General features: G+C 43.0%; 1 protein-coding gene across 2 annotated transcripts; it reads right to left on the reverse strand.

Moving 5' to 3' along the window:
* Window positions 1-876: 876 nt before the first annotated feature.
* On the reverse strand, window positions 877-14102 carry LOC105392829. Of its 2 annotated transcripts, none has more exons than XM_048629797.1 (8): window positions 13972-14102; window positions 12989-13232; window positions 10859-11485; window positions 10294-10394; window positions 9727-9822; window positions 7981-8787; window positions 7233-7367; window positions 877-4663 (listed from the first exon to the last, which is right to left on the reverse strand). In XM_048629797.1, the coding sequence occupies exons 2-8, from the start codon at window positions 13221-13223 to the stop codon at window positions 4547-4549; spliced, it is 2118 nt and encodes a 705-aa protein (XP_048485754.1). In that variant the 5' UTR covers window positions 13224-13232; window positions 13972-14102; the 3' UTR covers window positions 877-4546. The 2 variants fall into 2 exon arrangements, with proteins under 2 accessions (XP_048485754.1, XP_048485753.1); XM_048629796.1 differs by lacking the exon at window positions 13972-14102 and adding an exon at window positions 13505-13663.
* Window positions 14103-27179: the final 13077 nt, after the last annotated feature.

Here is a 27179-nt window from a genome sequence, read left to right on the forward strand (position 1 = left end):
TCTCATGCTCCGCGACAAAGGTTCCTGGAACTCTATTTCCCAGGCCCTTGCCGCAATTAAAATTGGTTTCACCAAGGCCAAAAACACCAGAGATGGTATTTTGGTCCAGGTGCCCACCTCTAGCGATCATCGCCTTCTCACCAGACTTCTCGACGAGCGCAAGGTCGAGTACTACCACTGGGAGCTCCCAGAGGACCGCCGCCTAAGGGTAGTGATCCGGGGAGTTCCCAAGGAACTCGACTCTGCGGAGATCATGTCGGATCTGAAGGCGCAGTCTCTGCCGGTGCATGAGGTTCACCGCATGTACGGGCGAGGCAAGCGGGTCATTTACGACATAATCCTCGTCATTCTTGACCTTTCCCCTGAGGGGAAAAAGATCTTTAACCTAAAGGCTAGTCTGCGCACCGCGCTCATAGAGAACACCCGTGTCGCTCGCTGACTCCCGAAGTCCGAGGACTCCCGAAGGAGATCAGCTCTGAGGAGGTCAAGGAGGATCTCCTCTCCAAGTCCCTTCCTGTGGTAGAGGTGCATAGGATGTATAACGGTCGATGAAAGGCGCCATATGACCTCGTCCTTATCGTGCTAGAGTTGACACCGGAAGGCAAGAAGGTGTTCAATGTGGAAGAGATTTGCCACATCACCGGCATCAAACTCGAGAAGTGTGAAGTGTCTAGTGGAACACCAGCGAGTGCCCGCGCCCCCGCGGTGGATAATGCAACACCGCTGAATGGAAACCGCACCGAATCTTGGTTTTACACACGAATGGCTTTTCACCAGTGTGAAATGACGGGGGAAAAAAAGTAGTAAAAGGACTAACTTAGAATCAGATTAGCTAAAAAATATTTAGCTCAAATTTCACACTCGAATGGCTTTTCACCAGTGTGAAATTGTCAGGAAAAAAGCCAGTTTTGACCGAAGAGGGTCTGAGCGGCAAGGAATAGCCTCAGCCCATTTGCCGCTACTAGGAGAAACCAAGACCAATAAAATGCTCATTTCTTGGATGATTTGGAGCCAAGCGGAACGCGAAGTCCAAGCTCCCTCATCTGGCAGCGAAAGCTGTCAGAAACCAGGGTTCACCAAGGTTAAAAATACCAGATATGGTATTTTGGTCCAGGTGCCCACCTCTAGCGATCATCGCCTTCTCACCAGACTTCTCGACGAGCGCAAGGTCGAGTACTACCACTGGGAGCTCCCAGAGGACCGCCGCCTAAGGGTAGTGATCCGGGGAGTTCCCAAGGAACTCGACTCTGCGGAGATCATGTCGGATCTGAAGGCGCAGTCTCTGCCGGTGCATGAGGTTCACCGCATGTACGGGCGAGGCAAGCGGGTCATTTACGACATGATCCTCGTCATTCTTGACCTTTCCCCTGAGGGGAAAAAGATTTTCAACATAACGGCCATATGCCAAATCTCTGGGCTCAGGATTGAGAAGCCCTACAAGATCGAGTCCCACGCAGTGCCACAACTGCCAATCCTACGGCATGTGTATCTGGGCGACCATCACACCACTGACATTAAGTCACTTTTAGATAAGAAGGAAAAACATTATTCTTGTGGGGGATTTCAATAGTTAATACAAGTCGTTTAATTGTAGACTCAATAAAGTTAGATTGTAAGATTATAATAGATAATGCGAGCTGCGAGCGCAAGACAGCAACAATAGATAATAAGTTCAGTACATGATAAAGAAGTTTACTATATTTTATGTTAATTCTATAAGGGGCAAGTGTTTTGTCAAGTTTATTTTTCATGTATATTTTAACCTAATTAAGTAGGTACTTAGTAGAAACTATAGTTAGTAGTAATTTTACTGCATAAAAACATTGCGGGGGCAGCAACATCAAAAACCGTATACTTGTTTCATTTGAACACTGCTGACAGATAGGATTCCCTAAGCGATCCTCTTCAACTACCACCAACACTACGTCCATTATTCCAGTACCAAAAAATATGGATTTTATTAGTTCCCTTCTGTTTATCGCGCAGACTACAGCCCCGCGCTATATCCAATCACAGACAGACAGATATGAACGTAGCAGATGACGCCACCCTACACAAAGACTGATACTTAGTTTCGTTAGATACATAAGGTTAGGTACATAAGAAAGTTATTTGTTGAAATTTGTATTGAAAATACCCATAAAAGCGGTAAATAAGACTGATTACTGTATTAAATAGTACCTAAATGTATTACGTAATGAAAACATTAGCATTCTTAAAATCTCCGGATCCTGTTGAAAAAGGAACCTGCAATTGAAGAAAGCCTAAGCGTGGGTGGCCGATTTTATCTACTCGTTTCCCGAACGAAGTGGGTCACCGAGTACGGCACCTGGAGGTCACAGGACGACTGTCGTAGGCTGTGCAGACCATAGGGTCAGCCTTCGCCGAGCTACGACCTTCTAAGACACCAGGGGGGCCAGTGAAGCTCAACAACACGACTGCGGGCAATCTGCGTGTACGGTGCGTCGGTTCAAGTTGACTGTTGGGGGCACGTGAAGGTCATTGGCTCAAGCCTCCAGTGAGCTGCAGTGAAGCACAAACGATTGAAGAAATCAGTCAAACAGTACAGTAACAGCCCCGAAGTGCTGAAACATGTGCCTCAGGAGCTCCACGCACGCCAGCCGGCTACGCTGCCCGTTGGCAGTAGCGGCGACTCAAGGATTCTGGGACTGCTGTGGGACGCAGCCCTGGACCATCTGGCCTTCTCCACAAGTGTTACGGACGGCGAAGTGCCCGTCCCCCTCGCACACACACTCCCTTTCTCTTTCCCACCCGTGCGATGCACTGATTGGCCGGTTAAAAATTCGTGTGCACTCGAGTAGGAGCGGTTAACAACTCAGTTGAACTAAGGAGATTCGTGAAAAGACATGGCTACGAAAAGTGTGAACAGAATCGAGGGCAAATGTTATCTTACCAAATCCCTGTACATAGATCTGCGCGATAAGACCAAGAAACTTCTCGTATTCGCGTACAATTACGAGAAAAGAATCTCTCAGCATCGCTTATCCTCTTACTAGTAACCATATTTAACTCAGCTATGGCGAACATAATAGACATAGGAATACATAAAACTGGCAAAGCTAGAAATTTACCTTCTAGTTAACGGCCCATGAGTCTCTTAATTTCCCTAGGTAAGGTCTACGAGCGGCTGCTATCCGACAGGCTCAAAAAGATAGCATACGCTCAGGGCCTCATTCTCAATGAACAATTTGGTTTCAGGGCTCGCCACTCTTGCGTCAACCAGGTGCATCGCATCACCGAATACATTCTAGATGGTTTCCTTAGGAAGAGGCCGAAAGGTACAGCGGCTCTCTTTTTCGACATAGCGAACCGCTACTTCGACCTAGCGGTAGCGAAAAATAAGTAAGGGGCACCTCACTTCCCTTCAGGTCTATAATATCCCTTTCTCCCCTTTTTTCAGAATGTCCTTAAAATGTCCCTTCCTCATGTCTCCTTTCATTTCGCTGATACGATTCCCCTAAATCCTAGAACTATAGGAAGACTGAAATACCAACAAAATATAAATATGACGTGCGTCACAACATCATTGTCATTGCAAACATCCTATACAAGTATACAGTCCCACTGACTGCTTGAACATGTAGATATTACGCACGACTGGATACTCAAATGTAAAGTTATAAAAACTGTGATAAAAAACCCTAGTAGCCGACTTTTACTAGCATATATCATTCGTATAAAATAGCTAAAAATCAATAAGTAATACGTAAATACTACCTGGGTAGGCACTATATCACAATCACAATATATCGTGTATCCGTTTAAACTTAAAAATAACATGGATAAAGTTAGTACTCTAGTAAGTTACTGTAAGTACAGCCCATCTATAAAGTGCTCAAATAAAGGCAATTAATCGACTTTATAGATAGACTGTAAAAACCTATACAGTTGTATTGTATTCAATAGTATTATTTGACCTAGTGCAAGGTAACGAGAATATAAAATTAAATCTTACTTAACAAACATGAGTTGTATTTTAAAATGTATCTGGTATGTCCCTTATAAAATATGTAACTTTTTTTTCTTAATCCTACAAAAAAAAAACAAATATATCTTCAAAGAATCTGATTCGTTTTTATGTTCCATTCACGGAACTTGACTAATTTACCTCTGATTTTTCTATTTACCAAAAGCTGAGATCGGCTTTTCGGTTACAAAAGATGCGCCAACAGCATATACATGAATGAATATACCGTAGCGTGGAGTGAAAAAGTCCTTAGTCCTCGTCTTAAGATTTGCAATAACAATCCTGTTTGGCTTTTATTGGTAAAGTTACGTGAATGTTACGGTATACCTATGCTTTGTAAAATATGGCACGAGTCCTATGACGTTTGATGAACAGTGATCCTTAAATGAAAATGGTTTTCACTTGAAAACGAACAAATGACAGCTAAAATGTACTCATTTGAGAGCTGCTGTCATAGGGCTCATGCTAAATTTTACCAAGTATTTGTTTTAGGTTGTTGTCACTGTGTGGTGGCGGCTGGCTGGCGGGGTGTCTTATACCTGGGGTACCCCGGCTGGGCTACTGCGGCGCGGCGGCGGCGGCGGCGGCGGCGGCGTGCTCGGGTCCGGCGGCGTGCGCGAAGGGGAAGTGCGTCGCCGCGCGGCACAGCCGGCAGTAGAACGCCTCCTCCGACAACTGAAATACATACATAATTATGCTCATAACTGTAATGCACGAAAGGGTAGTCAGAGGTGAATTGCAAGCGAGTCACCCGCTTTTCGCTTTACATTTGCATTCACGTGAAGGTGCGTACGGAAAGCACGTTCCCGGTTTACGGGTAGTTGGCAAACACTGCCCACGCGTACATTGGATACGCGTGCAGCTCCTGTACGGACCGCCGCGAACCTGTACGCGAGGTCAATCGATCCAGAGCGCTCCCGCGCGAGCCCCAGTCATTCGCCATGGCTCCGACAAACTTAGCGGTTTTTCAGTTCATTTGAAATTGCCTTCCATGCATCTTGGCGTAAATCATTATTTCGATAATCAGTTAGGGTGCTATCCCACAAGACCGGGTGAAATTCATAAGGTCATTCTGATAATATTTTCATTATTGAAGCTCGAAGAACACGCGTGTTTATTCATTTTGCCGTCGAAATATAGCGTAGCTGGCCGCGTGCGTCCTCTTTGCCGCGCGACCAAAAACCGACTGGCGGTGGCTCGCGCGATACGCGTATCCCAAGAGTGAACGCGTAGCTGCAGGTATGGACTAGGCGTTCCAGGTACGCGTAAACTGAGTATGCGTACCAGGGTATTTATTTATTTATTATAGGTAGATACACCAACAGCATACATATTATTACAGTTTTAAAAGATACATTGAAAGAAGGTAAGACCATCTAATACGATATGCCAGTTACAGGCGTATACAACATTTTAATCAACAAACCTTAAAAATTAATAAAATTAAAATTTGCAAATCCGTTAATTTAAATTAGGTACTAGTTAATATCATACTATAGTTATACTTAACGTAAACTGAAAATAGTTGCAGTATTCCACTTTGGAACTTCGGTAGACTGTCACTAAAGAAATCTATCTATGTTCGGAAGCTTAGTACTAATTTCGTTGTACTCCTGGCAAATTCTGTTAATTGGAGCGTGCAGACCAGTATTTGTTTTAGAAGCACTAATATGAAAGATTTCATTTATTGGTTTTCTAGAAAGATTATATATGGCACTGATAGATGATTTTTTTCGGAAAGATGAATACAGCTAATTTGGTTTGAAATAATTTTGTGTAGAAATACTAGATCAGAAATAATTTTATGTAGAAAAAGTTTAGACGCTGGTCGTAGGTGTTCCTGTGCGATATCCCAGTAGAAGTGAATGCCAAGTATCTGGTGAAAGCCCTTTGTATACTTTCAATCCTCTGAGAGTGCAGTGCACCGTGAGGGCTCCATATAGTGACCGTATAACTCCATATGTGCACCGTATAGTGAGGGTACGCGCAATCCGTACGCAGCTTGATAAAGGTCGCGAGCCGAGACTTTTTGAATGAATACAATGCACAGCTAGATGTGAGAGTACAATCACTGTAAGAGCGATAAATTCCAAAGAACTATTGGTACCTACATATTATGTCAGCGCAGGGATATGACCCCAACTGTCTAGCGTGAGAAGCGGGCGGTTACCCGACTGAGCTAACACCGCTACTGACTGACAACGAAATAGAAAAAAACATTTACTTTCTGAATATAAGGTGCCCTGAACACTGTCTGGCCTAAATCAGGATAACTACTGTTCTGAATGTAAACGGTTCAGCCAGCTTAGCACGGGGCGCAAGACGCGCAAAAGAAGACGTGACAAAAATCGCTCAGTAGGTATGTATACTACATTTTTTCATATTTAGCATGAAAAATGCAGTATACAATACTGAGCGATTTTTACTTTAATGTGAAAAGGTTAACAATCTAAGAGACAAGAGATATAAAAAATATACTTAGGAAACGAGACATTAATTAAACACAAACAATAATAAAGTTTTTCTTTCTTTCTAATTGACGACTGAATGGTGTAGTGGTTATTAGTCCCGGGCCCGAGGTCCGATTCCCGGTCGGGGCTGATATTTGTACTTTGGTCTTGGGTGTTAAATATGTATCTATCTATGTAAATGTATCAGCTGTGCGATGCCCATATCACAGGCTCTGCCTACAGTGTACAGTGTAAGATGTAATAGTATTATACTAGCTGTTCCCGCGAGGTTCACTTGGTCTTAAAAAGGTTTTTCTGTGGGAATACCGCGATAAAAATGCCTATGTGTTAATCCAGGGTATCAGCTAACTCCATACCAAATTTCGTTCAAATTGGTTCAGCCGTTTTGATGTGGAGAAGTAACAAACATACATACATACTCACAAACCATCGCATTTAAAATATTAGCAGGATTATATAAATCTTCAAGTGGTTCTTTCTAGACGCTTCCGTGCTTCGGACGGCACGTTAAGCCGTGGGTCCCGGTTGCTGCTTCGGCAGCAGTCGCTAAGCCTAGTCAGAGGCCTTCGGGCGGCTTGAAAACATCTGACAGTCGGGTTACCTACTTACCCGACAACTCTCTCAACACAAGCTTGCTTGTGTTGGGGTCCACCAACCCGCACTAGGCCAGCGTGGTGGACTAGGCCTAAACCCTTCCTTCATTGGAAGGAGACCCGTGCCCCAGCAGTGGGGACGTGATGATGATGATATAAATAGGTAAATGTTTGTCGTACCTTGTCGAAGTGGTGTTTCGTGGCGAGATGGTGGTGGAAGCGGTCGCGGGGCTGGAGCGCGTCGCACAGCGCGCAGCCGACGTGGGAGCTGGCGCCGCACGCCGCCTCCACGTCCCGGCCGAGTGCCCGCGACAACTGACAACAATACATAACAATGACAAAAAAAATGTGATAAATTTATTACTTTTAATTAGGTAATTATTTCTCAATGTGTTTATGCCTTTAATTATTTTAGCTATTAGAATTTTTCTACACAATTTGTATTGTTTTGAAATAAATAAATATGAAATACATTAGTCTATTTTTTAGAGTACCTAGTTTGTAAAAATTGACGTTCATCAGTAAAGGTACGAATTTTGTGTTTTTCGCTTATATCTCGAAAACGGTGCATCAGAGAGAAATATTTTTAGGCAATAAAATGGATTTCTTAAAATTATCTAAACCTTTTATATCATTATGTTTTTTTTGTAATTCCTAACCATTCTCGAGCTATACCCTCAAAAATCAGGAGTCAGGACTTTTGGTATGTTAACAACCTACACATAAGCCCCCTGAACAAGTTTCTGAAGGAATCGCTTAGTGACCTGCTCACGCACTCTACACATTAGTCCTTGACTGGACTAGACTTCTATAAAAAACCTGTGTGTAATTTATTAAGTCTGAAATAAAATTAATTTGTTTTATTTTTATTTAAATAAAATGTAAGTAATAATTAGGTATGTACTCCTTATTCTATAGTAATATTCACCTGTACATCATTGCTGAACTCCTGTGACGCCAGGGCTTCCATTCTCTCACGCCGGTCCGCCGGCAGCGACGTCTTCACTGCAGCACTGTGGCGAGCGCCGTTGAAGTGTGTCTTCAGATTGTACAAGTTATTCGGCACCGTCGTCTTGCATATCGTACAGAACACCAGATGTTTCGCAGCTACACTTGTTTCCTTTTCGTCTCGGCTCGGCGTCGGTTTCGGCACATTATTAGCAACTGGAGCTCGCGGCGCGACTCCCTGCGGCGACTGTTGCTTCTGAGTAAGGAGTTGTTTCGCCTTATTTTTGGCAACTTTTTGCTTATGCAGCTTTCCTTTAAGATGGTCGCCAATGTTCTTAATGCCGGCCTCCACGTCACAGATGGTGCATTTGCCGGTGATCCTAGCCAGTGCCTCCGCATCAGTTCTTGCTGTGTTTGTGTTCGCGGGAGGCGCCGTAGCCGGCAGTGTTTTGCTCGAGCTGGCTGTTGCTGAACTAACGCAATTCTTGTTCATATTGTTTTTGTGAGTTCTCCCCGAGTTGTGTTCGGTCACATTCTTGACATTGTTGGTAACTGTAACGTTACACACATCGCAATGGTACGGCTGATATGGTTTAGTAGTGGGGGAGTGGGTGCGGTGTGGGTCCGGAGAGGCGGCGGCGGGCGGCGCGGCGCAGTGCTGGGCCCGCTGTCGCGCGGCGCGGTGCTGGGCCAGCTTTCGCGCGGCGCGGTGGGCGGCGCCGGCGACGTGGCCCGCGTCCATCGCCACCTCGTCGCACACCACGCAGTGGGACCCGCCGCGATCCAGCTGGAAATTGGTCGGAGACACTATTAAACATCATTTATTTTCGGTGAAAATCCAATGGTGGGAAGACTTCAGTTAAAAATATCACTGTATGTAGTAGATGTACCGCTATTTTACCGCTTAATTTAATTAACAAGAAATTAGTCCGTAAGGTTGTGCCAGTATTTATTGTTAAAGGTACTATTCCGTAGTTTAAACTTAATAATTGCAACAGATATAATTCTTTGGCGAACCTTTAGGTGGGTACTGACCAACGTTACGGACTTCAATGTAACATTCACAGCATGTTACGCAACGCTGTGTTCTATTTCCCCGTAACACTACGTACTGACTGCACAAATGCTTGCTGTGTAACATGTTACATTACACCTCGAAACGTTGGTCAGTACCCGCCTTAATATTTATTACCAAATTGTGTTAACATACATAACAATATGCTAAGTTTTTCAATCATGTTGCGATTTGTAACTATGACATAATTCTAATAATTCAAGTTTGGTGATGGTTTCTTTGATTCAGAACTAGTAGCTATAAATATCGCGACCGTGGTCCGGGCGAGCAGGCGGCGGCGCGGCGGCTGCAGGGGCAACCGCTCCCTGCTGCGATGACCTTGAGTGTATTTGGTTAATTATCCCTAGTAAATGTTTGGCCTCCTCAAGCGACTTGCAGATATGCTTAACCTACATACCACCGGGTCGTAATCTGCCTGACTTGGAATTAGATGGTACAATATAATAAAATTATTGGAGAGTGGTCAGAGACCTAAATTAATGAAGAAGAGTATGACCAGCACTTATCGGAAATGAAAAATAATTATAATTGTTGCCAAATAAACACAACACACACAGCGACACAGCTGAGTATAGGAGGGATTTGTCTCCAGCTGTCAGGGTTGTGGTATATGTTACAAAGTTTAGTGTTGAATGAATGTGGATGGCTCACCTTCCTGAGCCCGTGTTGGTCGACGGCATGGCGCAGCGCGCCGGCGTGCCGCGGCGACGCCACGTGCGCCTCCACCCCGCTAGTGGACTCCCATATCTGGGGAAATACAACACATTTTATGGATTAATTGTTAATTTTACTATTTTTGGGTGTACAAACACCAACAAAAACAAAAAACAACTTAACAAGTTGTTACTTAATTAGGGCACAAAAAGCAATCCCTGCCAGACCACCTTTTCATGGAGGGTAAGAGATTAAGTTTATTTGAGAACCGAAATATGGTGTAGTGGTTAGCGCCCCTGACTGCCGGTGAGTACAAATGTACAGCAAAAACGGGTGGCTCGCTTGCCATTGCCAGTCTCCTCTGGCTACTCAGGCATTACCATTGTGAGTATGTATGTTATAAACTCTTGAAAATAAAGACTGCGATTTTTTAACACTTTCAATACCGAAGGTCCCAGGTTCGATCCCCAATCCCCAGCCAGAGGCAGTATTATTAAACATTGAAGTGTACACATTACAATACTTTAGCTTTAACTGTGGTTATAAGGTGACAGTGTGTCCGACCTTGTCGCACAGACAGCAGTCTAAGTACGTGGAGTTGACTCTTTTCACGCCGTGCCAGGCGAGCCGGGGCACCGCCGCGCGCGCGCCCTCCACCGACACCTCTGCAGGCAAAATAACACTAACATTAATACGCAGGTGATATTAACTCACATGTCTGTACTGTGAACACTACATGTAACCACTAGCCAAAAACATAATTTTCTCCAATAGTACAGGCTAGTCCCAGTTTAGGTGGAATAAAAAATATATAGAGTATATAGAGTAAAAATATATAAAGTATATAGTATGTGTAACATTTGACATGGAATGATGCGCAGAAAGCATTCCATGTCATTTTCGGAAAAAAGCGTATAATATTATGTTACCAATAACGTTAGGATGGCGACCGAATGGTGTAGTGGTTAACTGGTTAGATACCCTGACTGCTATGCCGAGGGTCCCGAGTTTGATGCCCGACTGGGCAGACCTATACTTAAAGACAGATTGGTACTCAGGTCTTGGGTGAGCCAAGCGTGGAGATAATGACAATTATAAGCTAGTGATAATGAATGATGAAATTGTTTACCTATATACTGCGGCTGACCAGAGTCACCCAGCGAGTCGACTGCCTGGACCGTGGGCTCCTCCTCCTGGACCGTGGGCTCCTCTTCCTGGACCGTGGGCTCCTTCTCCTGGACCTTGGGCTCCTTCTCCTGGACCTTGGGCTCCTTCACCTCCCCGATCTGGAGGGCATCTTTAAACATCTCCACGAACTCCTTGTTCAACTGTTTGTAAACTGCCTGCCGTTCCTCCTGCTTCTGACATCTCTTGCATGTCGCCCCATTCACTTCGCTCCTCATGGTGCTGACTACATTGGAGTCTATGACGAAGCTGTCGGTGAGCAGTTTGTAGAACGTGGCCACCATCCGGTCCTTCTTGACGGCGATGCGGTGCGTGATGTCGGCGGCGCAGGCGCAGCGGTTGCACGCGGCGCAGTAGCGGGCCCGGTCGCCAGTAGGGGGCTCCTGTCGCTCCGGGGCTGACAGCCGACTGATCTCTTGAGCCATCTGCTTGCTGATCCTCTCAACACCGTTTTGCGCAAGTCTGAGATAGTTAACGTGCATCTCGCTCTGTTCGTGCTCGCCCACGTGCACAGACGGCACAGGAATGTTGCAGATGTAGCAGAATGTCGTGGGAGTGTCCGATGGTGAAGCTGGAAGGAAAATTACAGATACTTTGTGTATTGGCCACCAAATTATTACCGAAATAGCCAGTGAATGTTATGAAAGTAAGATCAAAGAAAAATAATAGTGAAAGATAAATAACTGGGTCCAGCCACATTTGACTCGTTCTTCATTCGATACGATCCCGCCGTTATGCTCATTATTTATTTATTTATTTATTTTATGGAAAACTTACAGCTAAAATTTAACAGTATAACACTAAAAATAAACAGTTGAAAGCCAATTACTAGTTTTCACTAATTGATAACAGAGTATACACAAATGATTCCTATGTACCTATGCAAACATACTAACCTAACTGGAAACACGAAACTAAACTAAGCTAAATAAAATATTATTTATACCTACAATATGATATGAGTATTACATAAAATAACCCTTAAGTAAATAATGTTACTACTAATCATAAATAATTGAGCTAAACTTATTAGTTAGATTATAGCTGATAGAACGAGCGCTACTACAAAACATGTCTATGTCCATACAGTCGATACTAAGCGTATTGAAAGAGCGCGAAGCTCTCAAAAGAAACGAGTTCTGCCTGTAGTTGGTATGAACGAGTGGAACATGCAACAATGATTTGAGACGTAACGGACGTGAGGGGACTAACAGATTGATTTTATTTAGTAGATCTGGACAATCAATACTATTCTGAGCCAGTCTAGTGAGGAATATTAAATCTGCTGCTTCACGCCTGATTTGAAGAGGAAGAAGGTGGAATTGGTTACAATGAAACTCATAGCTACGTCTTGGAATTTTAAATTTATAACATAGGAAACTAATAAACTTTTTTTGTATGGACTCAATTTTTGAAATATAGACGCCATAACGTGTGAATTATGACATTAAGAAATCTGTGTTGTATATAGAATGCTCTTAGCATTAAGTCCACCTGATTGTACATCTACTTTTGTAAATTGTGCAATAAAACCATAAATAAATAAATAAAAATAAAAATTTAGGAATAAAACTGTGATTTTATTTTAAACTTTAAAACACATGCTAAACACTCAGTTGACTGACAAACGGCTTTAAATGTGTAGTGTAGTAGTAGTTATTAGAATTTTCTTGTAAGAAACTAAAGAGTTTCTAATAATGAATAAATTTAGTAAAATTATCTATTTACTGTCTGTCTGATGGTCTTCTTTTCTGTTCATTGTAGATGTAAGTTAGTTGTAGATGGCCTAGTTTCTCATAATGAGTAATCTAGTTAGGAATAAATAGGTACTGCTTAAATACAATTCAGCCAATAATGTTGCCCTGGCCTCTATCAATCAATCCCCACATGTCCTAAGCAAATGTTTATGTCATGCAACAGCAGTGGATTCTTCCAAGACATATACATATTAAATTGTGTCTGATTTCTCAAGAACACATTAAGGTTTTTATATGCAAAACCAAGTCTAGTAAATGAAATAAGGCAAGATGCAAAGCCAAGGTCCTTATATGATCAATTTGAATAAAAAACTTACCTTTGGGCTGTGGGTTATTGTCGACCACAACTTGGAAGTTGCAGTACTGGTGATACTGGTCCTCGTACAGCTGCAGCTCCGGGGGCCCTCCCGCTGGCAGCGCCGGGTCCCCCGCGGCTCTCTGCATCCTCAGCAGCGGTAGCAGTCCAGCGTCCAACCCGTCCAGTCTCACCGGGTAACCCAGCTTCTCTTCACTATCTCTGTACAGAATGAATGTGCTCTGTGACTCTTCCATTGGACAGCTCTGAAACAATAAATGTGGCTTGGTCACTTGAAATAGTTGTGAAGTGTCCAGCTCCAATCTCTCTTAAATCCTACTACAATATTTAAACAAGACATAAGTACTGTACCCAGACTGTATCTAATAACCTTATAAATTGTATAATGAACATAACCATCTAAGTAGAAAAATTTCGATGAACATAACCTTTGTTTTCATTAAAGATTAGTTTGAGTTAGGCAACGAGTAAAGTTTTTTAAGGAATTTATATTAAGTGTGGAGAAGAAAATACTTACTTCTACAAAAATTCTAACTTAGCAGATAGAAAAGTTTTTAACTTTATATTAGTTTCTATTCTAGTCGCCGCCGCCGCCTGAAAAACCGATGTGTTTTTATTTTGAGCACTGACAGGCCCGTAAAGTCCACGTAAAGTCCCTACCAAAGACAGTCGTGGAATATTTTTTTGGTTGCGTTGTTGGGGTGGCTATCAGTATCACAAATGGGGTACCTACCATGCTGATAGATTACAGGTTAATCAGTTTAGATTAATTAGGTACAGAAGTAGTTTATGTTTATCAACAAAAATAGTAAAATAGGAAGGAAGAAAATTATAGCAAGAAAAAATGGCGGTGGGTTCGCCGTTTTTTTCCGAAAGATTCGATGCAAAAAGTTACCAAGTAGGTACTATGGTCATAAATTAGATGAAACAAAGATCAAGAATATAATTATTAGTATAAATTTGCACTTTTAAAACTATTCTCACCTCTTTTTATGTCGAATCGGAGCCGCCATTTGATCGCTGCAGTGGCTGCAACTGTTGCTGTTGGGAGGCGAGGATTCAAAAAGAAAGTTTCTTAACGAACGACAATCGACGAGGATTCGACAAAAAAAGAAAAAATAATATATCTATGGTTTTACTTTAGGGTAAGTACACACGGGCACACAGCAACACCGAAACGAGGAGGACGTTATTATTCTGAGGCACCCCACTCAACATCCCAACAACGAAAGTTTGTCAGTTTGTGTTTTCATTCATACTAAAGCTGCGTACACACCGGGCCAACGAACGGCCAACTAAGGATATTTATCGTTCGCTAGCGTTGGCCTCCGCATGCTCGTTGGTGTTCGTTAATACGTCCAAATACAATTAGTGCTCGAACGAACGTTCGTTGGCACTTGATTCCGGATCTTTTCTCTTTCATTCGCAATTTAATCATGGACGACGACAACATCATTATAATTGAAAACATATCGTCGTTACTCCATTCTTTGTTTTTCTGCATGATCTAAATGGCGGGAAATATCCAAGTAATTATCAAATTGGACGTCTGCACGCTACGCTCTCTTGCTTCAACTGAGCGTTCGTTCGTTGGCCTTCGGCGACCGTCCAAACAGGATTCGTTCAAATAGCTCGATTTCTTTGATGTTGCCGCCACGCTTCGGATCGCCGGCACACGCCAACGAGCGATCGTTGGCATTCGCTAATCCGTCCAGATTGCACCAACGAAGGCCAACGAAACCCGTTCGTTGGCCTTTGTTGGGCCGGTGTGTACGCAACTTAACGCTAATGTGACGCCTGTCATATTTTTTTTTGCTCATTGAGACTATGGAAAAAAGTCCTAAAGTCCGTAGAATCCCCGTATTGTGAAACTTTAAATGTTTTTATTTTTATAAAAATACTAACGCATAGAAAAAATCAGAGATTTTTTTAAGATGATAAAGAAAGCCCTAAGTATGTATAGTTGCCTCTGCTAAGTCTATTTGTAGTTATTATTCTGATACTCTGTGTCTCTATATTTATTTTGAACGGTCTCTACAATTTCCCAGTGGATGACTCTACAATTTTTAGCGCCATCTAGTGGTGAGTAGCATAACTACTTGTCTTGGCAACTCAATGTTCCGTTGAAGATGATTTTGTTTACTTATTGCATGGACTTTAAACTTTTCAGATAAGTAAGTAATATATTAAGTACTTAAGTAATAGGTATATAAGTAAATTTATTAATAAATACCTCTTATTAATACGTCTTATTCAATTATTGCAGATCTACATACGTATGTGTCTGCTTGTTACATAATTTTATACATACTTACATACATCATAAGCTCACGAGTCACGACTGTAAAGGCCGTGCCTCGGTATAGTTATAGTTATAGAAAAGGGGAAGGAAACCAGTGCCCTTTCGCCACTTCGACCTAAAGATATACACTCACGGGCAATGAAATAGTACTCACAAAATGCTGACACAAAATAATCATGGGTGACCAAAGTCTACCCAATACTTATTTATAACGTAAATCATCGGACGTATTTTGGCGCCATCTAGCATCCACTCGCGGTACTACAATATACGCTTATATTCAACTTAACTGTACCCGTATCACGAAAATTCGAGCTAACGAATAGAATCGAATGCGAGTGCGACTATTGTCAACTTGACAGCACTTTCGAACACTTTTTACCTTTCGAATGAGTTTCGAAAAGAATGACCACAGAGTACATAATATTATTCTGACAATGACCTATGGAATGATAGCTGTCAAACTTTCGCAAATCTATATGTCGCAGCCGGATTGTATAACCCGCCGTATTACATGACGGCTAGCCGCATTACAAGACAGGGCCGCTTTGTAATGCGGCGGATCAACGTTTAGCCGTATTGAATACGGCTGCATGATAATGCGCCGGATTGTATTCGACATCATACATCATTCAATACAGCTGGCCGTTATGTAATACGGCGAGAGATTAGCCGCCGCTTTGAAAGATTTTAGTTTTGATTTTTAACACTCGTGGCGCTGCTTCACATAACAACAATAATGGCGTTGGATACAGATATTTGATGATGATTAAAACGAAGAAATCGTGTTAAATATGCTAGTAAACAGTACTTCAAGAACAATTTTCACGTGATATTAAATAATTTCTATTCCGATCAATGCGGTACAGTGAAAAACGTACAAAAGTTATAACGCACATCAATCAGCTAAAGTGACCATGGATTCTGCTGGTCGGCGGATTTCCAGATAATGCTACTGGGTCAAAAAATATAAATGTGGCCGGCAAAGGTTATTTGATCTTGAAGAGACTGCGACGAGGCAAACGTAGTGTGGGACGCCCTCAGGCTAGATGGGGTGACGACTTGCGAAAGGTGGCTGGTTATGATTGGATGTGGAAAGCTGTAGATCGCATCCAGTGGCGTGCTTTGGGAGAAGCCTACGTCCAGAAGTGATGTTGATGATGAAGAATAATAATTCCGAAGATCCTACAATCCGAGTAGTGCCCATGAACAGTATTTTGATACTTACCATATGATAGATTTACTCTATTATGATTACAAAAATGCTTCACCTGTAATGTCATGCTTAGTATGGACATGGTTACCCTACAATTCAGTAGTAGTACGATGCGGCTAAACGTGGGCCGCCGTATTGAAGAACGTATTGAAATGACAATGCGGCTAAACGTTGATACGCCGCATTACAAAGCGGCCCTGTGTTGTAATGCGGCCAGCCGTAATGTAATATGGCGGGTTATACGATCCGGCTGCGACATATACACCGCCATTTTGTTGTTGACAGGTTGACAGCAATTTCGAATAGACTATCGAATAGAATGTGCTGCGTTTATTCCGGATCGCTCTACTGTACCTACAACTAATTATGGCTAAGTGTGACGGTTGCGGAAAATTCATGGGGCCAACAGGGGGCGCTAAATGCAAGGTGATTTACCACCTGCCCTGCCTCGGTCTATAACTGAAAAGGACAAGCTTCCCGCCACCTGGATATGCGTCGAATGCAAGCGACATGTCCCTAGGGACAACAGGGCGGACACCCCGGTCAGAGGCGCTCCCTCACAAGTAGAACCTGACGTCAATGAGATGGTGTACACTGCAGAGGTCTCCGGCAACACCGCGGCCAGCGACCTGACGGAGAAGACCAAGGTCGAGCTAGGCCTTGAAATACCCCTCTTCAGGGACGAACTCCGCGCAGTCCGAGAGGAAATACGAACATTTCGTACTGAGATGTCGGATCTCAGGTCAGCGATGTCAGAAGCAGATAGCAGGCTGACTAAAATGGATGCCCGAGTAGTTGAATTAGAGACCAAAATGGCAGAGTCCGGAACTGGGAAGCTTGAAGAAATGATAGCTGACTTAAAATTAGAATTACAAGAGAAAGACCAGGACATGCTACTGAACGACCTAGAGTTCAGTCAAATCCCGGAAGAAAACGGCGAGAACCCATTGCAAATTGTGGCCCTGGTCGCGACTAAACTTGGCGTCAAGCTTGATGAGCGGGATATAGTCAGCGCCGAGCGAGTGGGGCCGCGTCATCGTTCCGGCCGAGCTTCGGGTGAGAGCGGGGAGGGCGCGGGGGCGGGCGGCTCAGCGGAGCGGCCTCGGCCTCTCGTGGTGCGAGTGACGCGGCGTGCGCTCAAGGACGAGCTAATAAAAAGCGCTCGCGTCCGCCGGGAAGCCACCACCGCCGACCTAGGGCTGTCTGCCGCCCCCCGCCCCTTCTACGTCAACGACCGGCTGACCAAAACCAACCGGCTTCTCTTCAACAGGGCACGTGAAGCAAAGAAGCAGCTCGGCTGTCCCATTTCAAAACACAGTAACCGCCAACTTTAAAAAAAAACGGGTCTTTGATTTATATATTATTTTAGGCGATTCCGCACAAAACTGCATTGTCAGAATATCAAAAAACCGCTTAGAAACGAAAATAAAATTTCTAAAAACCTAGTAACTCCACCCTGCGAAATAAAAAATGCCACGAAAACCATTTCAAAACATAGTAAGAGCCACCAACCATTTTAAAACACAGTAAGTGAAAATGACTTACTAGGTTTTAAAATGGTCAATGGCGCTTACTAGGTTTTGAAATGGTCAGCAAAGGACAATTTTCGTCCGTTAATTTTAGTAAGTCACAAATGGCATACATTATTACTATCACTTTTTTCGAACAAAATATCAGACATTTCAGAACCTGTATCTTTGCACCAATGAGACCTAGAGAGTTGAATTAAAAGTAGAACATAAGTAAATTTTGTCTTCTTTATAAAAGCCATAGAGACCTTTCTCGTCAGAACCTTTCTACTAGCCCTATTTTGCATAAACCAAAAAAAAAACAAGTTATAAATAAGAGAAAACTGATTTTTAGATAGAAATTTAGGAAATATTGTCTAATTGAAGGCAGCCATAAATAATTTTCATGTTAGAGCCTTCTTAATATGGCTATTTAATTCATTTACATAAAACAAAAAAAAAACATAAAAATATGCCCGTATTTCAGCTATTATAGTGCCACAAACTTATCTGTTCCGGTGAGAGCGAACTAAATTGGTCCATACCTCATTACTTACTAATGAATTTCATATTGACATGACATAGATTATATGGACCAATTTAGTTCGCTCTCACCGGAACAGATAAGTTTGTGGCACTATACTTATAGTGCCGTCGTGTAAAAGTGCTGCAAAATTGGATTTATAATATGTGAAGGATCCCAAACATATAAAAAATGAAATTATTACGCAATTATTGCAATTTCAATATACTTAACTTGTCTTAAATTACACAATAATGGCTCTTACTAGGTTTTGAAATGGTCAGTGAGGGCGGTTTTAGGGTGAGAAATCCATATAAAACCTAGTAAGTGTTTTCTTTTGTGCATTACAGCAACAATTTTAGTTATATTTAAATGAAATAGTATTGTATGTAAAGCCTAGGTTCTGCCGCTTCTTTTAAGCTTACATTTGTTCAGATATCTGTCATAGTTTTACCAGGGCATTGAAATGAAGGGACAAAAATGTTTTTTGGCTCTCCTGAATATTTTGTCTCATGGCTGTTACTGTGTTTTAAAATGGGACAGCCGAGCTTCACTGGCGCTTTGTGTGGACGAAGCAGGGTAGGGTGTATGCCCGGCAGGAGGAAGGCAAAGCTCGTCACTGGATTCGTTCAGAGGGAGACCTGACACGGGTTTTTGGTTCAGCCCTGGTGTCTTGAATATGTCGGTCTATGATCTGTATGCCTATTGTTGCTATTTATGCGACTTAAATGTATTATTGTTAACTAGCGAGATCGCACCTGTTTTACTATTGCCTATATGTATCTGTATTTGTATGTTTGTGTTGCTACTGTTAAAATGTTACTCTTTTTGTGTCTTTGTGGCTGTTTCTCGGTGGTAATTGCGGAAAGACGGGCTGACTTGCATTATAGTTATATAATATGTAGGTACTATGTTTGACCACCTATACAATATAATTTCATACTTATTACACAATATAAAATGCCGATAGATAAATATTTTTCAGTTGGACTTTTCAATGCGGGATCACTAGGTACCAAACATGATGAATTTATTGTAGCAATGCAGCGACACAAAGTGGACGTAATGGCTATTAATGAAACTTGGTTACGTGCTCAAGAGGAAGGCAAGGCCCCCGTGATACCCGGGTATCGTCTGCGACACCTGCCCCGGCCTCGTCGCGCTCGCGGCACCCGCGACCCCGACAGAGGAGGAGGGGTAGGGTTTTACGTGAGACAAGGGTTAAGCGTACGAGTATGTCCTCACCCTCCAACCCCCTCAGTAGAACAAATGTGGCTCCGTTGCACGGTTAACTCGGTCAAAATCTTAATAGGAACCGCATATCGACGTCCGGTACAGAATGTAAATATTTTTTTGGACGGACTAAGCACATCAATCTCTTTTTTTTTCGCAATATGATAAGATTATACTGGCTGGGGATTTTAATATTGATATGTTAAATATAACAACTGACAAATACAGACAGCTCCGTGACTTTGTGCACAGTTTTAGTCTTACACAAATAATATCAGAACCGACGCATTTTACAAAAACTTCATCCACGCTCAATCGCTCATAGACATTGTGTGTACTGACGCCAGAGTACGTACTGTGAACTGTGGAGGTCGATCATGTTCCATCACTAGGCAATCACGCAAAGATTTCGGTTCAATTTCATATTAAAAAAAATAAACCGACTCCAAGATGGGTCAAGTATAGACCACTGAACGACATTGTCTTAGACATTTTTAACAACGACCTTAACGAAATTAACTTTGACGGCATTAAAATGTTGCAGGACGTAAATAAGATGATCGAGGCTCTCAGTGACTGTATTAATGGTTTATTTGATCTACATGCTCCTGAAAAAACTGTACAAATAAAAGAATTCTAATACCCATGGATCACGGATAATGTTAAGCTTATGATGAGACTCCGAGATGAAGCTCACCGCCGATTTAAAAAAACTAAATTAGACGCTCACAAAGAATATTACAAACAATTAAAATCCCAAGTCAACAACGCATTATTCAGCGAAAAGCAAGCATACTTTAACGTTCTGGTTGAGGGCGCACGTAGGAACTGCCGGGAACGAAAGAGCTGATGAGCTCGCCAAAACAGCAGCACTACACAGCACCTCCCACGACTATGACAAAGTCCCCCTGTCCTATGTCAGAAAAAAGATCAGAGAGGAATCGGTCCGAAAATGGCAAGATCGATACGCGACCTCGAGTACAGGAGCAGTCACGCGTAAATTTCTACCGGATGTCAACCAAGCATACCGAATTACGCGAACTTCTAAATTGACCCCCGCTCACGTACAAATGCTGACCGGACACGGGGGGATAGGAGAATATTTGTACAGATTCAAACTTAAAGGAAGCCCTGGATGTGATTGCGACCCCAACATCAGTGAATCGGTATGGCACATCATTCTGGACTGCCCCCGTTTTCTTGCTGCAAGACATGATCTGGAGACACTGATAGACAGGAACTTGGTGGAGTCGGAATTAAAAGATATTCTGGCAGACACCAATCACAGACCTCATTTCCTATCATACGCAGATCGAATCTTCCGAGTAGCAGCAAGGAGAAACAGCACAATTTCTCGCCCTGAAGCCCAATCAACATCAACAACATCAACATCAGTAGTCCAATCATCAAACCCGACCATCTCAGCACCACAACAAGTGACTCCAAAAGCAACAGCGACAAACCAGCTGTTGTCTTGTGGCGAAAAAGGAGAAGCCGGACTAAGACGCCGAAGTGTGGCTCTGTTCATGGACAGTAGCAGCGAAAGACTCGGCATCAGCTTCTGCGTCTCGGGGGCGCGAAAGCGTGTAGCCATATCACCCGGCCTAGCCTCTCTCCTAAATGGAAGCACATCCAAAGCTACCATGAAACGTAAAGCCTATGACGCACTGCCGGTAACACTAGTGGGAGATCAGTCCTGCAGACTAGTACGATGCCGTAACAAGACCATCGCACTATTGGAATGGGCCGATGACACCCCGTTTGTCCAGGCATGCTCATGGCTCACTATGCTTGGAGAGAGAGCACAAGATAGTAACGTCCCCAAGATAATAAGCGTAGACGCAATGGTGATCGAGCATAAGAAAGGTGAAATTGTTGACCAGCTGGGCTGCCTAAAAGCCTCAAAACAACACGAAATAGTTGTGTATGAGGACAGAGGTGAAGACCTAAGCTTTCTCAGTGGACACATACCCGTGAGGAACAACAACCACCAACAAACTGAAGCGGTCACCGGATCAGAACGCCTACAGGAGAGGATGGCTTCCGAGTCCGTCGCTGCTGCTGAACAGCAGGAAATAAATATGAGGATGCAGAGCAGAATCTCGCAGGGGCGCGCACAAGGGTTCCTTCAGGCATTCAAATCAGCTGCCCAAAGCCTTATGGGGAAACCACAGAGGACACCTGAGTGGCGCCAAATCCCCAAAGGCCCCATCCGAAAAAGAACGGCCCAAAGAACCATAACAAGAGCCGACATGGGTCAGGTGGTCCCACCGAAGCTAAAAACAGCAACCTCCCCTAAAGAGCATTTGGAGAATGCCGTCATAGAATTTGTGGCAATAACAACCGCCACAAAGCAGGTAAACCTCTTGTCCTGCAAAACCATCATGCAGACTTACAGGCAAGAAAACGAAGGCCGGCTAAAAATTCTACTCGAGGAGGCCGAAGCCTGCATATACGATAACGGTAGTTGCCAAGTCCTCAGAGGCAGAATGACTGGAGCGTATATGGCGGCTTACAGCGAGGAAAGCGGATTTGTACCCTGGGAATGCAACTCCTCAAAATTTACTGTCCCACACAACAACCAAATAGTGGTCGTCGCCCAGTGCACCAGGATTATGCTAGAAGATAAAATCCTAGCAAAAGTGGAAACCATCAACACCAACTGGAATCACTGGACGATGCCCACTATCACTTGGGTGAACGGGGTACCTGGATGTGGGAAGACAACCTGGGTGATAAATAACTTCGATGTGAGCAAAGACACCATTATCACAACAACAACTGAGGCGGCCATCGACATAAGAAACAGGCTAGCGCATCGTATTGGTGACATGGTCAGAACTAGGGTGCGTACGATGGCATCAGTCCTGGTAAACGGCTTTAGAGAACATGTCGGATGCCAACGCCTGATAATTGACGAAGCCCTGATGAACCATTTCGGGGCAATCGTAATGGCCGCCCACCTGTCTCGTGCCTGTGATATTGCTCTGATCGGAGACATCAATCAGCTACCATATATCGACAGAGAGAACCTATTCGAGCTTAGGTACAATCGCCCAACACTGGTAGCAAACATCACCCAGGAGCTGTTGTGCTCATACAGAAACCCCATGGATGTTGCATACGCCCTAAAGGAAGTATACTCAGGCATATACGCAGCCACAGCGCGCATCCAATCCCTGCAGCTGAAAAGGTTAACAGACGCAGTAATTCCCAAATCCCAAACCAACACTCTGTTCCTGGTGCATACACAGGAAGAAAAAGAGACCTTGACCAGCCAAGGGTATGGTGAAGGAATGGGCTCACGCGTCCTAACCATACACGAAGCACAGGGATTGACGTACGAATCCGTTATTATCATTAGAACAAAAGATAAAATAAAGCTGCATGATAGCGTACCTCACGCAGTAGTGGCGCTGTCGAGGCACACCACCACCTGCACCTACTATGCGGATGACACCGAGGACGCTATCGGCAACCTCGCTAAAACGGCAATAACAGCGCCAAAGAAACGCATCCTCGAGTACAATCTAAAAATGGCAGTTAAGAATCGAGACGAAGAGGTCATTGCACTTTCTGGGGAAATGTTAAGAAGGCATAACGGGGCGGAATAAAACATAAAATATAATTTTGGTTAAGAGCTCAAAATATAGGCCAAATTGATTATTATATAATTATTATAAAAACTAACAATTAAAATAAGTTATCTTTAAGAACAGAGTCACACACTAACATCAGGCAAAACATGACCTATAACGACTGAGGGGCCGAGCCATTGCCAGGTGTCTACTAAGTTCTCCGAAGAAAGCTGGCATTGGCCCTGTCCTTCTTAAGTTTGTTGCCATTACTAATGTAAGTGTGACTCTGAAAAACATTAATAAAAAAAAAAAAAAAAAAAAGGAAAAAAAAAAAAGACATTTCTTGTATAATGAGATACACGGCTGGGGGTTTTTAGTCGGTTAACGCCCGACACTACCTGGGTCCTCTTCCCAGGTGTCCATGTGGATTTTCCCCCAGCAGTGAAAAAAAAAGAGAAAAAGAACAATATATATATAAAAGAAAGAATATATAAACTAAAGACAAAATAAATATATATAAAAGATAATATATATAAACTAAACTTCCTTACCGAGTAGAAAGTAGAAAAAAGAATTAAAAACTATCTCATAAAAATTACCACTCTTCAAAAGGCACGGACATAAAGTCTGTGGAGTGATAATCATTTATTAAAAAAAAAAAAAAAAAAAAGCATACTTTAACTACTACATAAACAAACAAAAGGGTGGATTTCAACAAGTCCTAAAAAATCTTCATTTCCGTGGACTTTTTTATTTTTAGGTTTTTTATATTGAAAAAGCGCTTATATTAAAGTTTTTGTTAATGTTAGTGTTCTTACTTAATGGCTAGCAGATAAGTTAAAAACTTAACGAGATACAGATGATCAAAAATTTCGTGCCACGGCGATGACACATGCGTTCACGGCAATGAAATAAGTGTTCGAGCACCGCGTCATCATAATCATTCATAATAATCATTCATTCAACTATTTACTTCATTCAATTTGTATCGCATTGTAACATTCATTCATTTTGTATAACTTCACTCAAAACCATTCAAAATTCGCTCTCTTACCTTTTGGATCTCATACAGAACACATCTACTTATCCGAAATATTGTAACGCGGCTCTTACTGTGAACCAGAATACACCATCATAAAAATACAGTCCACTCTCTCATTACTGGAACCCCAGGACTCCCTCGATAGGACACTAGGAATACTAGGAAACCACATCAGCAGGGCACTGGGTCCCGAACATGATGTGGTTTCCGATTCATGTCTCTAGAAAATCGATTGCTTTCTCTTTCTCCATTTTTAGATGAGGATGGTTTAATTCGTGTGGGAGGCAGACTTAAAAATTCATTTTACTCATTTGATGTAAAACATCCCATTCTTTTATGTAGCAAACATCACATAACAAAGCTCATATTTAGATTACATCACATCAATCTCCACCACGCCGGCCCACAGTTACTCTTAGCCAACGTAAGGCAAACATATTGGCCACTAGGAGGCAGAAACCTGGCTAAGAGTACTGCCAGAGCGTGTGCAAAATGTTGCAGATTCAAAGCTGCTACTGTACAACCCATAATGGGGAACTTGCCTAATTCTCGAGTTCACTTGCAGTTTCCCTTTCTTAACACTGCGATTGACTATGCTGGGCCAATATTGATAGCCGATCGCAAAGGTCGAGGTTGTAGGTTAATAAAATGTTACATTGCTGTGTTTGTTTGCCTTGCAGTGAAAGCCGTTCACATAGAGCTGGTTACAGAGCTCACAAAGGAGGCGTTCATGGCTGCTCTGTCTCGTTTTATCGCTCGCCGCGGGCGGCCTCAGAATATTCACTCCGACCAGGGAACCAGCTTTGTTGGCGCTTCTAACGAATTACAACGCTTTTTAAGAGATACCTCTGATGATATCTCTGGCCAACTTGCTGATGACGGTATCAAATTTAACTTCATCCCACCATATACACCTCATTTCGGAGGATTGTGGGAGGCAGCTGTCAAATCAGTAAAATTCCACTTGAGACGAGTTCTAGGTCTAGCTCACTTGACATATGAGGAGATGTCAACTTGCTTAAGTCAAATAGAGGCTATTTTAAACTCTCGTCCCCTAACACCGCTCCCTTCAGATCCCTCCAATGACTTCACAGCCCTTACCCCCGCTCACTTCCTCATTGGACGGTCTCTCATGTCAGTTCCTCATCCGCAGGTCACAGATGCCAACATAAAGCTGCTGCCAAGATACCAGCGGGTTGAGCAGATACGACAACATTTTTGGAACCGGTTCTCTAACGAGTACTTGTCTTTGCTACAGCAGAAAACCAAATGGCACCGGTCTTCTCCAGAGCAGTTGATGGAAGGGACGCTGGTCCTAGTAAAGGACAGAACGATGCCACCACTACTCTGGCCACTGGGACACATCATCAAGGTCCACCCGGGCACTGATGGCATCACAAGGGTCGTCGACGTCCTTACCAAGAAGGGCACCATACAGCGAGCCTACAACAACATCTGCCCGCTGCCAACTTCTTGAACACAGCGTTCAACCCGGGGAGCATGTTCGAGCACCGCGTCATCATAATCATTCATAATAATCATTCATTCAACTATTTACTTCATTCAATTTGTATCGCATTGTAACATTCATTCATTTTGTATAACTTCACTCAAAACCATTCAAAATTCGCTCTCTTACCTTTTGGATCTCATACAGAACACATCTACTTATCCGAAATATTGTAACGCGGCTCTTACTGTGAACCAGAATACACCATCATAAAAATACAGTCCACTCTCTCATTACTGGAACCCCAGGACTCCCTCGATAGGACACTAGGAATACTAGGAAACCACATCAGCAGGGCACTGGGTCCCGAACAATAAGCGTCCACGGCAATGAAAAAAACATCCACGGCAATGAAACTAACGTCCACGGCAATGAAAGAACTGTGCTATGGATATAAAAGAATCAATCCACTGCAATAAAAAAAACTGTGAGGGAAACGCAAACTTAGACAGATTATGTATGGTAGAAATATTTGGATAGATATTGGAACGAAAGAAAGAACGACAGTATGTATAAAATAATAAATAATGTAGTATGGAATTCTTTAAGTAGTATTATGGGGTTGAACAACGAAATGTTTAATTTCACATTCATATCGTTCACAACATATAATTAACCTTACCTATTATGACATCTATATTTTCATAAAGTATAATATTATACATGTTGCCTTTGATGACCTACGGTGCCGAGACGTAGTCTTTAGGCCTCTTAAATAGGCTCGGAGTCACCCAGCGAGCTGTGGAAAGGGCTATGCTCGGCGTATCTCTACGTGATCGAATCAGAAATGAAGAGATCCGTAGAAGAACCAAAGTAACCGACATGGCCTATGGAGTCAGTAAGCTGAAATGGCAGTGGGCCGAACACATTGCTCGAAGGACTGATGGTCGGTGGAGCAAAAGAGTCCTCGAGTGGAGACCACGTACCGGCACGCGCAGCGTTGGGCGGCCCCCCGCGAGATGGACAGACGATATAGTCAAGTCCGCGGGGAAGCACTAGAATTTTATATTGGTTAATTTTATGTAAAGTTCATAAAATACATTATGATATGACATGATCTGTGCTGAATTACAAATCACCGAACAAACCACCAAAAGCACCAAAACCTAAAGATAGGTGCAGTTAGGTGCACATGTTCGTCAACAGCGAAGTGAGGCACAGCATGTGCACTTAACCGCTCCTCCTCGCTTTCCTCGTCACCGCACCTATCTTAAGGTTTTGGTGCTAGGGGTTTTGATGGTGTTGTGTAATTTTACACAGATTACGTGATATGATAGAAT

This window comes from Plutella xylostella, chromosome 24 (assembly GCF_932276165.1).
Source record: "Plutella xylostella chromosome 24, ilPluXylo3.1, whole genome shotgun sequence".
Classification (NCBI taxonomy): Eukaryota; Metazoa; Arthropoda; class Insecta; order Lepidoptera; family Plutellidae; genus Plutella; species Plutella xylostella.